Genomic DNA, 12,138 nt, shown 5'->3' on the forward strand with positions numbered 1-12,138 from the left:
TATAGGTTGAAATGCACAAAAAATAATTAATTGTAGACATGCATCACACAACTATGGAAAAAATATGCAAGAAATAAGCTTGAACAATAGCGAACCAATAATGATTTGGACCATAGTTATATAGTAATACATAGTTATACTGTATCAAATGTTTGACGAAAGTGGTGTTTGTGAGTGTGGGGGCAGTGTGTCAAGTGCAAAAATGCTGTTTGTCAATCTGGATGATAGACTGGTATCATTTGGAGTAGAAGAAGGGCTTTGTGAAAGACTTTGGCTCTGAGTTTAGATCCCAACCAGTAACCCCCAGATTGTCTAGGCCCTAGAACCAAAGGGAGAAACTGTGTGTGTGTGGGGGGGGGGATATTTGTCCTGGTTGGCTGAGATTATATACCCATGAAGACCCTTAAATCCTGCAGGTCAGTGTTTAATTTGAAAATGAATCTCGTGGTTGCACCCTACATTGGGAAATATGTTCTACAACCAACTGTTCTATTTTTTCTTTAATCTACAAGTGAGGGTGAGATTGAGGCACTGTGTCCTCGTGCTATGATTCCTTGGTGGGGAGGGACATCATTGTGCAAGCATCTGGTAAGTAATTGGAGCCCAGCGGAGAGATGGATGGAATGATTACAGTGTGTCTCTTCCTACATGGGGTGACTAAGTGACACATTTCCCCATCATAGCCTGCTCTTGTGTTTTCTTTTTCAAGTGCTCAAAATGGACATCCAGAAAAGTAGCATTACCCCCTTATAAATGTTATACATGTGGAATGGAAATCATTGATGATCATTCTTATCCGTTAAAAGCAGAAGAATGATTCAATTATGGATCATAGAACATAACATAGGACCGGCAGCCACGTCTTGAACGTGTATTATGTTGTATGCATTTTATATCCTTTACATATGGAAATGGTGGGCTTTAAGAAGCTGAGCTATACAATTGATTATTATAAATCTCTGACCATTCTATTGTGTTTAATAAGTGGTTTACCTTCAGTATTAGATAAGGCCTAAAATCAGAGGATAGATCAAAGATAAAATACAGCACTGACTTGTCCATACAGATGTTTTTTCAGAGTATACAACATTTAATTTAGGATTTCCCTTCTCCAATGAATGTCAACATATATTACACAATCAGCACACCTCACATGTACACAACCAGGCAACCATCAGTCCAGAATATAAAATGGCAACATCATTTGTACCATTTAGTACTTGAGACACATAAACCAATGACATACATGTCAGAAGGCACACACACTGACAATAACACACGCACAAACACGTACTGTACATGTTTGTGCGCATGTGCCTTAGTTTTCTGGTATACAAAAAGACAAAAAATATATTTAATCTCGTGTTACCACCATGATTTAACAAATTATTGTAAATAGTAAAAACAAAAAAAATCTATTGTAATCTTGTTAAAATAATTTTCTTATAAAACAAAAGAAAATATCAGCAAATAGTGAAGAGTGGGGTCATTTCATAATATTTAAATATCAAAATTATCTAAATACATAAAATGTTTTTGTACCATAAACAAAACATACAATATAATAGTATAAAGTGTCAAAACAAGGAAATTTGGAAAAACCAAACTTTTGTATCTGAACCTTATAATTGTCAGTGTCAATACATGACAATTATTGTGCTATGCTGTATGCCTTGTCGTTTTTGTTAGGTCAAAGAGAGACAGAGTCAATATTTTCGTATTTTGTTCTGTGTTAAACAGAGGAGGGGATCCTTGTGAAGATTACTAGGGACGTGCAAGAGCTAGCTAGCCAATTCCATAATCTGTGTGAAGTGTGTATGTGGACACGCATACAAATCCTGTAAAGTGGAATTCTCAACATTTATTTCATGGTAGCAGTCAATCGAGAAACGATGACGTAAAAACCTTCAGGACTGAATGCTGCTGACTATACAGTGGCACAATCATTATTAGTTACTAATAAATGACTCAGTCACTGTGGAGCTCAGTGACTATGTCTGTGTGATAAAGTGCTTGGGTCATCCCCCTCCTAAGGTGCCATGTACTGGAACTAAATAGGTATGAATTTAACTACTTTTGAAAAATGATTTACTTACAGCTAATCAATGTATGGCTTATAATGTCAACAGTGTCAATATGTATCTTGATCAACATCCTGCAGATCATCATGTTGTCAAAAAAAAATTCAACCAAATGTATCTACATTTCCATTGTCTAACACATGTCCACCAGAGCATAATGTCACAAATTGTGTTAAAAACAGAACAGGCAAATACTAATAAATGTATGACAGAAAGTCATCCCAGAAGTGGATGTTCCTTTTCACACATTCAAAAGGCCTACCAAAAACGTTCAACAATTTGCCACATCTCTTATCCAATGTGCTCATGATGAAAACTCCAGAGGGGGACAATTAACCCAGAACTGCTTTTGAAAGTACATCATTTAACTTAGCTGTGTTAAAACAAGTTAATTTCCAGGCAAACACTGAATAAATTACCCCTGACTCAAGAATAAAAGGATAAAATACAATTTCACAGACTTTTTAATGTCTAAAATGAGTGGACCAATAAAATAATACCCACATAATTTCCTCACAGTGCTTTGAGTTGCTGAATCTAATCCAAAGTCTGTTTCTAAAGAACATTTTGTCTTCCATCAGAATCGTATTATGTCCTGTATTCAAAGAATCGCAGCACTGTCAGGTGTGTAAAACTATTAATGGCGAAAAGGTGAATTAAGACAGATGTATAATCCTAACAAACAACTCTACAGAAACAGGTGATTACTCACCCTCAGATGAAGGGACCGACTCCCTCTGATGGCACATACAACCCTGTTTTTACATGTGTGTTCCTCCTCACTATGATAAGGCTGTTATCTAAAAATGACCCTCATCAAGCATTAGCATTTGACCACAGGGCACAGGAAACAACTTTGGTTTGCTCCAGTCATACAAACGCTAACAATGACACATAACAGTGAAGACCAAACGCAAGACATTCACACGGAAACGGCTTGGCTGTTTTGCTTCGTTGTTACTATTTTATCTTTTCTCTGTTTTTTTCCGTACAACAAAATAGATCCTCTGGAGGGTTAACATACATGGTTGGGGACTGTTATTCGTCATCATATTCTGGTTCCATATCATCACCTTGGTAGTATGTTCCCTGAGTGGAATACGACCTGGTCTTCATTGAGCAGTTGGAGTCCATCAAAATGGCCTGAGAAGAACACAACAATTGTCTATTAGTGTTAGTAGTGGAATAATGGCAGTGCATATACCACAGCCATAAAGACAAAAGTTTGTTTTCCCTGAAGGAAGTGCAAGGAATAATAAAAGTGATATGTTATTTTTTAGAATAAAGGGCTTACAGTCCCCTGTGTTTGATTGAAAGCCACAGTAAAGTGGCACATGCATAGGTATGGCCGATGTAGTTTCATTTGATGAGGACTAAAATCCATGAATAGCTGTGTACTGTATGTTAAAGGTGTTATGTTAAGTTACGGTACAGTATGCGCTGATATGCACTGTATGCGTGTGAACTACAGATTTGCCTCACCATTTTTTCCTCTTGTCCAGGTGGACTCCTGAGGAAATAGCAGAGTGGAGCAAAGAGGATGTCCACAAGCCCGATGATAGTCATAAGCCAGGGAAAGCCAATGGTTTCTGCTATTGGTCCCCCAATAGATGGACCTTTGGGGCAGATAATACTAGGTCTAGTGTTGACAAATATACTTACTTGATGAATTTATAGATCAAGCTATAATCCTTTATGTATAAATGCTTTATAAACAAATATATTCTTGATAGTATTACAGTACCAATAGCAAAGCCCATGCAGAAAGCCACATCAGCGATGGCATATACACTGCCATAGACCGACACATGTCGCAAGTCCACCAGATAGGCCATGATGGGCATCATAGAAGAATCCACCATACCTGTCAGAAATGAGACACCAAGTACGTGTAACTTCAATTAGATTTTTTTAAATACAGTCTACTGTACTACTACTTATGCCTTCTGCTGCTTTAGTATTGAAGATTGTATGAATAGACTTACCAATGGCAAAGCCCACTCCAAAATTTGGAATTATTAAACCATAGATGTCTTTAGCAAGAGGAACCTAGACCACATAAAACAGAGTTTGGTAAGACAATATATGATTGAGGTATTCACTTTAACATGAGGCCTTTCAGTTTTCAAGGCTTTGAGCGTAGCTAGAATACTGGAATAGCTGTTTTCTGGCTACACAGAAATTGTCAGTGCACTGGTTTTATGCAGCTTCAATTGACTTCTGACTGAACTCTCATTCCCTTTAGTGGCTCCAAATGTGATTTGGGGGGTAGTGGGATATGGTAGAACATTAACACAATGTCCTTAAATGGACTTCCTGCTACAGAGGATGCTGTTAAGCCAGACAGACAAATGTAGCAATAACATTAGCTCTAGAAAAATTAACTAAAACGTTTTTATTTGTAATTGTTCTCTCTCGTGCATCCAAATATGTCATTTAGCCTCTGCCTCACTCTTGAATGCACTCACTCACATCAGTGTTTGTTAGGACACTCATAAAATCAATTCTCCAAAATCATCTTATCTAGTTCCTTGTGTTAGTGTATGTGACTCTGCAATAGCCATTTGTAACCAACCATGTCTCCAGTACTCACACACATGATGCTTATCCCCACGACGAGCATTCCAATAAGAGCACATAGCCATCTGGGTGGAAAAGAAAAGGGCTGCTCAGTGTCTGCCAATCTCCACAGTCCGTCATGCCTCTCCCGCCTACCCTTAGCCCCCCCAGTTCCTGTCCCTGTTCTTTTGTACTGTGAGGTTGTATAAATCAGATTTGAAGGAATAATAAACTTATATTATAATAAACAAAGCGAGAAGCGGAAGCAAACTGTCCGGCTGATAGTGATCTGCTCTTTTTGAGGCTAGTTTGGGATATTTGAGCTTTGAGTTAATCTTTTCTGTAGAGTACATCTTGCAATGTAACCTGGCTTCCAAGAGGGTCTACAGTAAACAAAGGTCACTAAACACTGACAATGAATGGATCAGACCTAAGCTTAACAGGTAAGGATTGATATATGACCAAAATATTTGTACCCAATGTAACAAACATGTTTATATAAACACAGTGTCACCCCAAGACGTCAATAAACAGTATCAGACCACGCCAGAAGAAAACTCATTTTGAGCTTCTCAATAACACCGGAAACTCAGAAAAACGGAAAGTGAAAAAGATATGAGTGTGAGTCAGAGAAGATAAGAAGTATGAGAAAAATAACAGAGTAATTTCCCTCCCTACCTCCCCATCTTGTGGGCCATTACACCAAAGATGTTGGTTCCAATAAGGTAGGAGATGCTGGCTGGCATGAAGGCAACACCTGGGTTGAGAACAGACAGACAGGCAGAAAGAATGACGTGAGAGAGAGAGAGAGAGAGAGAGAGAGAGAGAGAGAGAGGGGGGGGGGGGGGGGGAGGGGGGAAGGGCTAAGATAAGGAGTCCCACTATCAGTCTCTATCTTGGACTGTAATGAAGACTTGCGCTCTTCACTCGTGAACGAAAGGCACCCTAATATCCTGTTCCCCCCACTCCCATTTCTCTCCATTCACCTCTCTCATCCGGCCTTTATGTATTGGATACCTCTAATACAATGCAGGGAATAAAATAGTTAATGCCTGCAAAGAAGAGGAATAATTTGGTTTTAAAAGGAGGGCCCATTGGGCTGGAGTACTGTTTCAATGTTCTTTTTAGACAATTATCCAAGAGCTCCAAATCTGTTTTTTTATACTCAACGGCATCATTATCAAGTTATCATCATGCCCCCTGTGTTGTCACACGAATTTAAGCAATGAACGACTTTATTTCACGTGTCACATAATTAAAAGGGATCATATGCAGCTTGGCAAGTAGTAAAGTGAAAAATACATGAATCAGTACCTAGTTGCCATTTCCTTGCACACATTGTCTCCATCATCCAGATGGGTAGGGCTGGTTCCAGCATCGCGATGGCCATGTTTGCAAAACAAATGGAACCTGGAAATGAGAATGTGATTGTGGATAAATGGGCGCAATGCTTATTTAGATTTTTGACTGTTTTCCTTTCTCGCTCGCTCGCGCTCTCTCTTTCTTTCTTTCTTTCTTTCTTTATCAGGTTGCCATGACCCATTTGTCTGGTGGTAATTGACCTGTGGAAGAGGTTTACTGACACATAGACACATTTTACCCAGACAATTGCATAATCTCAATCGCACATACACACACACACACACACACAAAAGCCAATTGTAATGCGGATGTGACTCCTTTTAACATGGGATTACAACTCATAACACTTGAAATAATACTGTAGTTTACCCAGAAATCGATTGGGAGGCTTAGTGTTGATCGTGTCTTACATTTACAGGGGGCACAAATATAGGTTGACCGTTTTGGTTGGTTATCACTTTATCAAGAGGGACTGACAATTGAAACTTCCAAACATACATGGCTTCAGTGTTTTACAGCAATGCATATTTGTTTTCTTACCTGCCGCAATAAGAATGTATGGATCCTTCATAAGAGTCAATAGTGGTGTTCCTTTTTGACTCTGTAGAGTGGAAACGAGACAGGAAACACTAACCGTCTAAGATGGCTATCTTACCATGACTGATTATGTACAGCAAGTAGATTTCTTATAGCAAGCAAGGTAATTATACATATTAATAGAGAAGATACAACACATGATGTTATAAGCGAGACTCTTTGTGGAACAAAAATAGTTATTTACATCCACTTTGACATACTCATTTGTTATAAAAGCAGTATTTGATGACATAATGCTGATACTACTGTCTCTGAAGCATTAGGGTGACTGATTCTGAGTTATTATAAGAGCTGTGCTAGTCATTAGAGAACTCAATGATGGGGCCCCATTCATCACAGCAGGTTTTCACATTAATGAGAGTGAGTGTAGCACCCAGCTCGCTTTGAAAAGAACATCTTATTACTTGTGACACTTGTAACAAGACTGTAAAATTGTTGTGAAAGCAAAAGAGACTGTGGTCATGAAAGGGTTAGATCCTGTTTTGATTGGTTCTCGCAATGCTTTCTTGGTTGCTGTGACGGAGGACAACAATCAGGCCCGTAGATCAAATTTAGAAGAGAGGCAACGGATAAGAATCAGCATCTATGGCACATGTCTCTTCTGACTCCAAGACAAAGCCATCAAATAAAGAATGGCTGCATTCTACCCATGTATAAAATGTGTTGAACAGTCTGTGTTGATCCAGCTATCTAGTGATTCAGCTTACTTGTGTTGGTGTGAGAGACACTATATTTTCAAGATAATCCTGCTTAAGTGTACAGCCGTGTATGAGGAACACAAGCATTTCAATTGTTCTCTTCTCTTTCCTATAAAACCCTGTGTATAGTTACACGACATATGAATCACAGGACAGTACACATGAAAAGGATTGTTGTACCACAAGATTTGAATGTTAAATGGGATATTGATGATGATCTAGTCATACGGCCCATTTTACTTATTTTCTCAAAATAACATGTCAGGAGAGCAACAGAAATCAGACAGCTCCTTTCTGGCTGGTAGTTCACCTAATTCAGTCTGGCTGACAGGGCCACTCACCTCTGGCTCCACCTTGGAAGGCTGGAGAATAAAGAGCTGTAAAGCTGTGGAGAGACACAGACACTGGACTTACTTTGTTTGCCATGAACACATCTTATCAAATATGAAAATATACTGCTTAAAACCCCAAAAAAGTATCATCATCATAGATTAATCAATGCCACACTGAAAATAGAAGTGACGTTGGTGTATTGTGTTTTTGAAGAAATGTTTACATGTAATAATTAATATACATGAAATACCTCCATCCAACAAGGCCAGAACTGCCAGGATAAGGAACGGAGCTGTCTTCCCTACAAACTCATACATCACACTCCCGAATGGTGGGCCCACTGTGCAGATAAGAGTGAAAATGTTCAGGAGTGTAGTGATAATAATAGGACAGAGCTACAGTATGTCAACATTCCACTGTCATTGCAGAACATTATCTCCTTAGGGGATGAGGTCCTGCTCCTACTTTAAAAGCTGAAGAGGACCTTTGAATAAAGGTTAGTTGTTTTTTCTGAGGAGGATGTTTATCATGGATCCCAATATTACATTGAAGGCTGTGCACACACCCAGTACTCCCATAGCAAGGCCACCCAGCGCTATGCCGATAGCATTTCCTCGCTCCTCATCGTCCGTGTACACACTGGCCAGCATCCCCATTCCTACAAGAGGGAAATGTCTATTGAACGTACCTTGGGACTGATAGTGTTCACCTATCAACTGTATACAGTACTAGAAGGGTACAATACATGTAGTCATGTGAGTGTGGTCATGCACTCGGTTTTATTAGCTCAACGTCGGATCATGCCACCAATCCACAACAGAGTGGCTAGCATGAGTGAAGACTCTCTCTTACAAGAGTGCTTAAATACAGTATCTGGACATGTTCAAACATAGAATGCACAGAATCGCTTCCTTAACGGGTCTTCAGTGGTCAGTACACTGATACACTAGAACGTTCAGCAGGTGAAGTGGTCGTTAATCACATAAGCCTTATTTGTACATGATTTTCCTCACTGTCTCCCCACTGTCTGGACTGCATGCTATATTCTGCTCAGAGGGAGCCTTGCTGTATGACCTCTTGACCTTACAGAGACACACGCTGTACATGTACCCAGAAACTCTGCCTTACACTGGCTGGGCCCCAGGATCATGTTCTTACCAGCCACAGATGAACATGAAGAACCGACACCTTGCATGGATCTGGCCAGAAACAGCAGAGCGTAGCTCGATGAGAAGGCAAACACTTGACAAGAACAAGAGCAACAATAAAAAATTGGAAAAAGTACAACAGGCACACATTATAAATGGACAAATTACAAAATGGTATTATTGCGATGCAGTTACGTAGAGACCAGTGCAGATGCTGGGTGATACTTACTAATGGTCGACAGGAACATGATACAAAAGCCTGCAAACATGGGGATCTGGTACCCTATTCTGTAAAGACACAGAAAGAATTGCTTGATACAAACTGTGATACAAAACAAGGCCCAACCATACGTTCTACAATATATTACCTATATTTGCAGGAAGTGCATGGTGCATGTTTATACATTTAACTGACTGAACCCAATGCAAATTGAGTCTATTAACCGTTGTACACCTGACAGATAAACCAATTGCTGCTTCTTGTTGGCATCATACAATTGTGACACTAGATAAAAAAAAAAAAAAGGTTGAGAGGACAAACACCAAGAGAATATGCTATATAGAAACATCTAAGGCCCCTTACTGCCATGTCCCTGACATGCATGACTTCCCTTGTGTTGTCCTTTCTCAGCCAGAAGGTGACAAAGGGGAAATAATAGGATTCTGTTTGTTTGCCTCAATTACAGCATATCTGAGAGTCGACTAGAGACTATAAACACTGATTTCAATATTTCTGTCAATACTGTGCACTGTTAAAGGAAGCATCTTGTTGCTAGTTGTTTTTGACCACACTGACTAATCCTTTCTATAGAGAATATCTGTGTGCACGACAGTGGATGTGTTCAGTGAACAGTGCTTGCCTACAGAAACAGCATGAACAAAAATACAACAGCTGATCACTATCCAAGACAAAACGCTAACCCTGAATTCAGTTCCATATGATCTATATAGATTAGATCTACATAACATGACGTTTGGCCTCTAAATACTATTATTTAAACATTATTACCACACAGCATTTTATTTTACTTCCCACCACTTGAAGAGTCTGTTGCAGTTCCTCCTCTCTATTTTACTGTGATTTAAACATAGATGTTATTCAATGATGACCTTTGACAGAACGGAAGCTGAGTCACTATTTGGGCTCCAGGCTATCAGGAAGCCACTGTGACCTGGGAGGAGACCACCATCATGTACTTGTGCAGTGAACTCTGAAGAAAACACACTGGCCCTGTCTCCTGTCAGTTCAGCTTAGTGCAATTCACATATACAGGTCATAAATACCTGTAAAATCAGTCATAATAGTATGAAATGCTTGGACACACTTATAACCATTATTTACCATTAAGTGCATTAAGAGAAAATAAATTGGTGGCATCAAATGCCAGGCAGAACACTGTGACATCCTTTTTAAGGATCTAAATGTCATATCAAATCAGCATGTACAAAGGTTACAATTATATTTATAGCTCTGAAGTTGCTTACTTGTTGCCATGCAAACCATGGCAAGTATTTCATGGCAAAAACATCTACGAGACTCACAGGAGGATGGAGGATGCGAACATTAAAAACACACAAGATTTCATACACACATTAAATTGCATTAAACACATACTCTCAGGATGTAGCATTCCAATGCCCAGCTCACAATGGTGAGAGGGAAGCAGTCACCCACCTGTTGGTTAGTGGCCCTATGAAGGGGTTGGTGATCAGCTGTACAGTGGCCTTGGAGGCAAACAGCAGTCCCACTTTGACGTTCTCATTAAGAAGCTGGTCATCATTTTTGATGCAGTCAGAGCTGTTCTGGGGCACAAGGGTGGTAGCAGGGGGCGGGATGGTCCCACCCAAGGGTCTGATATCAGCGGGTTCCCCACTGGTCACCCTGACTGAGTTGTCATACAGGGACACAATGGTCTGGAAGGTTCCGGAAGAGTTGGGTGGTGAGGTGGTGTGATTCTTGACAGTGTTGGTATCAGTGGTGTATAGATAACTTGGAATGATGGGTACTGAAAATAACAAACATGCCAGAATAATGATTAGTGAATCAATATACATCATGTCAAATACTTTCTCAGTTTATATTTACATTACCCTCCAAGAAATTAGTTAGCATGAAGTAATAGGTAGTATAATAATAGTATCAGCTTTTTCCATTTTCATAGAAATTCTAATAGGCTAGATAAATAACGATTACGGTGGAGTATACACAGCACAAGCATCACCTGTCTTGTGTTTTTGCGATTGGTTCCACAAGTGAGGGCCACGCTAGTAATTTCCGAACGCTCTCAGGGAATGAGTGGATCTTATTTGTATCCAACGCGCGTCCGTGCGTAATGGATGTGTCCTAGAAACGCTGCGTCGCCGAGAGGCAATGTCGCACCCAAATATACAGCCGCTAAACGGTCATCAATGTCATGTACAATTGGATTAGACTTGAAAATGGTTTGTATCGTGAAAATGTATTGCCTTCTAGAAAATGCTTAGGCTACCTACTATAGTGTTTTCAGACAGATCAACTGGTGGTTTTTGACGTGTATCCTATGGGTAAATCTGTTTTGCATTTCTAAACAAGAACATATTTTGTGTGAGTTGGCTACATACTGTTAAGTCAGTCATGATAGAATATTTTACGATTCCGGAAAGTATTCATATCATTAAGTTAAATTATCCGTTTTAAGTTTGAGACTAAGTTTTAGTCTATGATGCATGAAATCTGTGTAGCCTATTATATGTAGGCTAACATATGTACACAAATAAATACATAAATTAAAAACTTAGACGGTTCATTAAACATGCGCTTCTGATTCCGGACTCCTATAGCCTATTTAAGTTCTAACTAACATTGGCCAGATGTTTTTTAGAACATTGTTGTGGGCATACAAATTTGATTTTTCACCTGATTTAAAACAATTTGGCACAACAGGTTGAACACAAGATTCGTGGTCACTGCTTTATAGGGTAACGGGTGTAAGATGTATGCCGAATTGTACCTACCGACCACCGTGAGAAGCATATTATCCAATAGCAAGGCGATGAACACGATAACCAGAATCAACTTCCTTGATTGCCTCTCCTCTCTCAGCCATGTTAATAAATTAAATGATCTGAGAGTGTCTAATCTTCCCATTGTTAAAGTCCACAAAAGAACGAGCGAAAAGGACTCGTTCTGCGGTGGGAAAAATAGACAAACGTTTGAGATCCTCCTGTTGTGAAGATAAAAGAGATAAGTCAAAAGGAAAATCGTTTCAAATACAGCTGGCTGTAAAGTGTTATTTTTCTGCAAGTTAATTTTCAGAATACAGAGTCCTGAGAGTAGTTTATATAATAGCCTAATATTAAATAGGTCCAAACATGTTTGAG

General features: G+C 39.3%; 1 protein-coding gene across 1 annotated transcript; it reads right to left on the reverse strand.

Annotated features, from left to right (window-relative positions):
• Window positions 1-3,065: 3,065 nt before the first annotated feature.
• Window positions 3,066-11,905, reverse strand: slc18a2 (solute carrier family 18 member 2). The gene is made up of 15 exons (XM_067236804.1): window positions 11,773-11,905; window positions 10,454-10,784; window positions 9,008-9,066; window positions 8,789-8,872; window positions 8,196-8,288; window positions 7,881-7,970; window positions 7,639-7,682; window positions 6,543-6,603; window positions 5,955-6,050; window positions 5,319-5,397; window positions 4,675-4,726; window positions 4,067-4,130; window positions 3,826-3,945; window positions 3,564-3,697; window positions 3,066-3,224 (listed from the first exon to the last, which is right to left on the reverse strand). The coding sequence occupies exons 1-15, from the start codon at window positions 11,903-11,905 to the stop codon at window positions 3,120-3,122; spliced, it is 1,545 nt and encodes a 514-aa protein (XP_067092905.1). The 3' UTR covers window positions 3,066-3,119.
• Between the last annotated feature and the right edge of the window lie 233 nt (window positions 11,906-12,138).

Source organism: Osmerus mordax, chromosome 5 (genome assembly GCF_038355195.1).
Source record: "Osmerus mordax isolate fOsmMor3 chromosome 5, fOsmMor3.pri, whole genome shotgun sequence".
NCBI lineage: Eukaryota > Metazoa > Chordata > Actinopteri > Osmeriformes > Osmeridae > Osmerus > Osmerus mordax.

What these genes read in the sequence shown, in the direction of transcription:
- slc18a2 (XM_067236804.1), bottom strand. Translation starts at nt 11,905, where the DNA reads ATGGGAAGATTAGACACTCTCAGATCATTTAATTTATTAACATGGCTG. An exon ending in CATGTTCCTGTCGACCATTA is followed by an intron (nt 8,873 to 9,007) that starts GTAAGTATCACC and finishes GTTCTTGTCAAG; the next exon opens with TGTTTGCCTTCTCATCGAGC. An exon ending in CTGCATGGGCTTTGCTATTG is followed by an intron (nt 3,698 to 3,825) that starts GTACTGTAATAC and finishes TCTGCCCCAAAG; the next exon opens with GTCCATCTATTGGGGGACCA.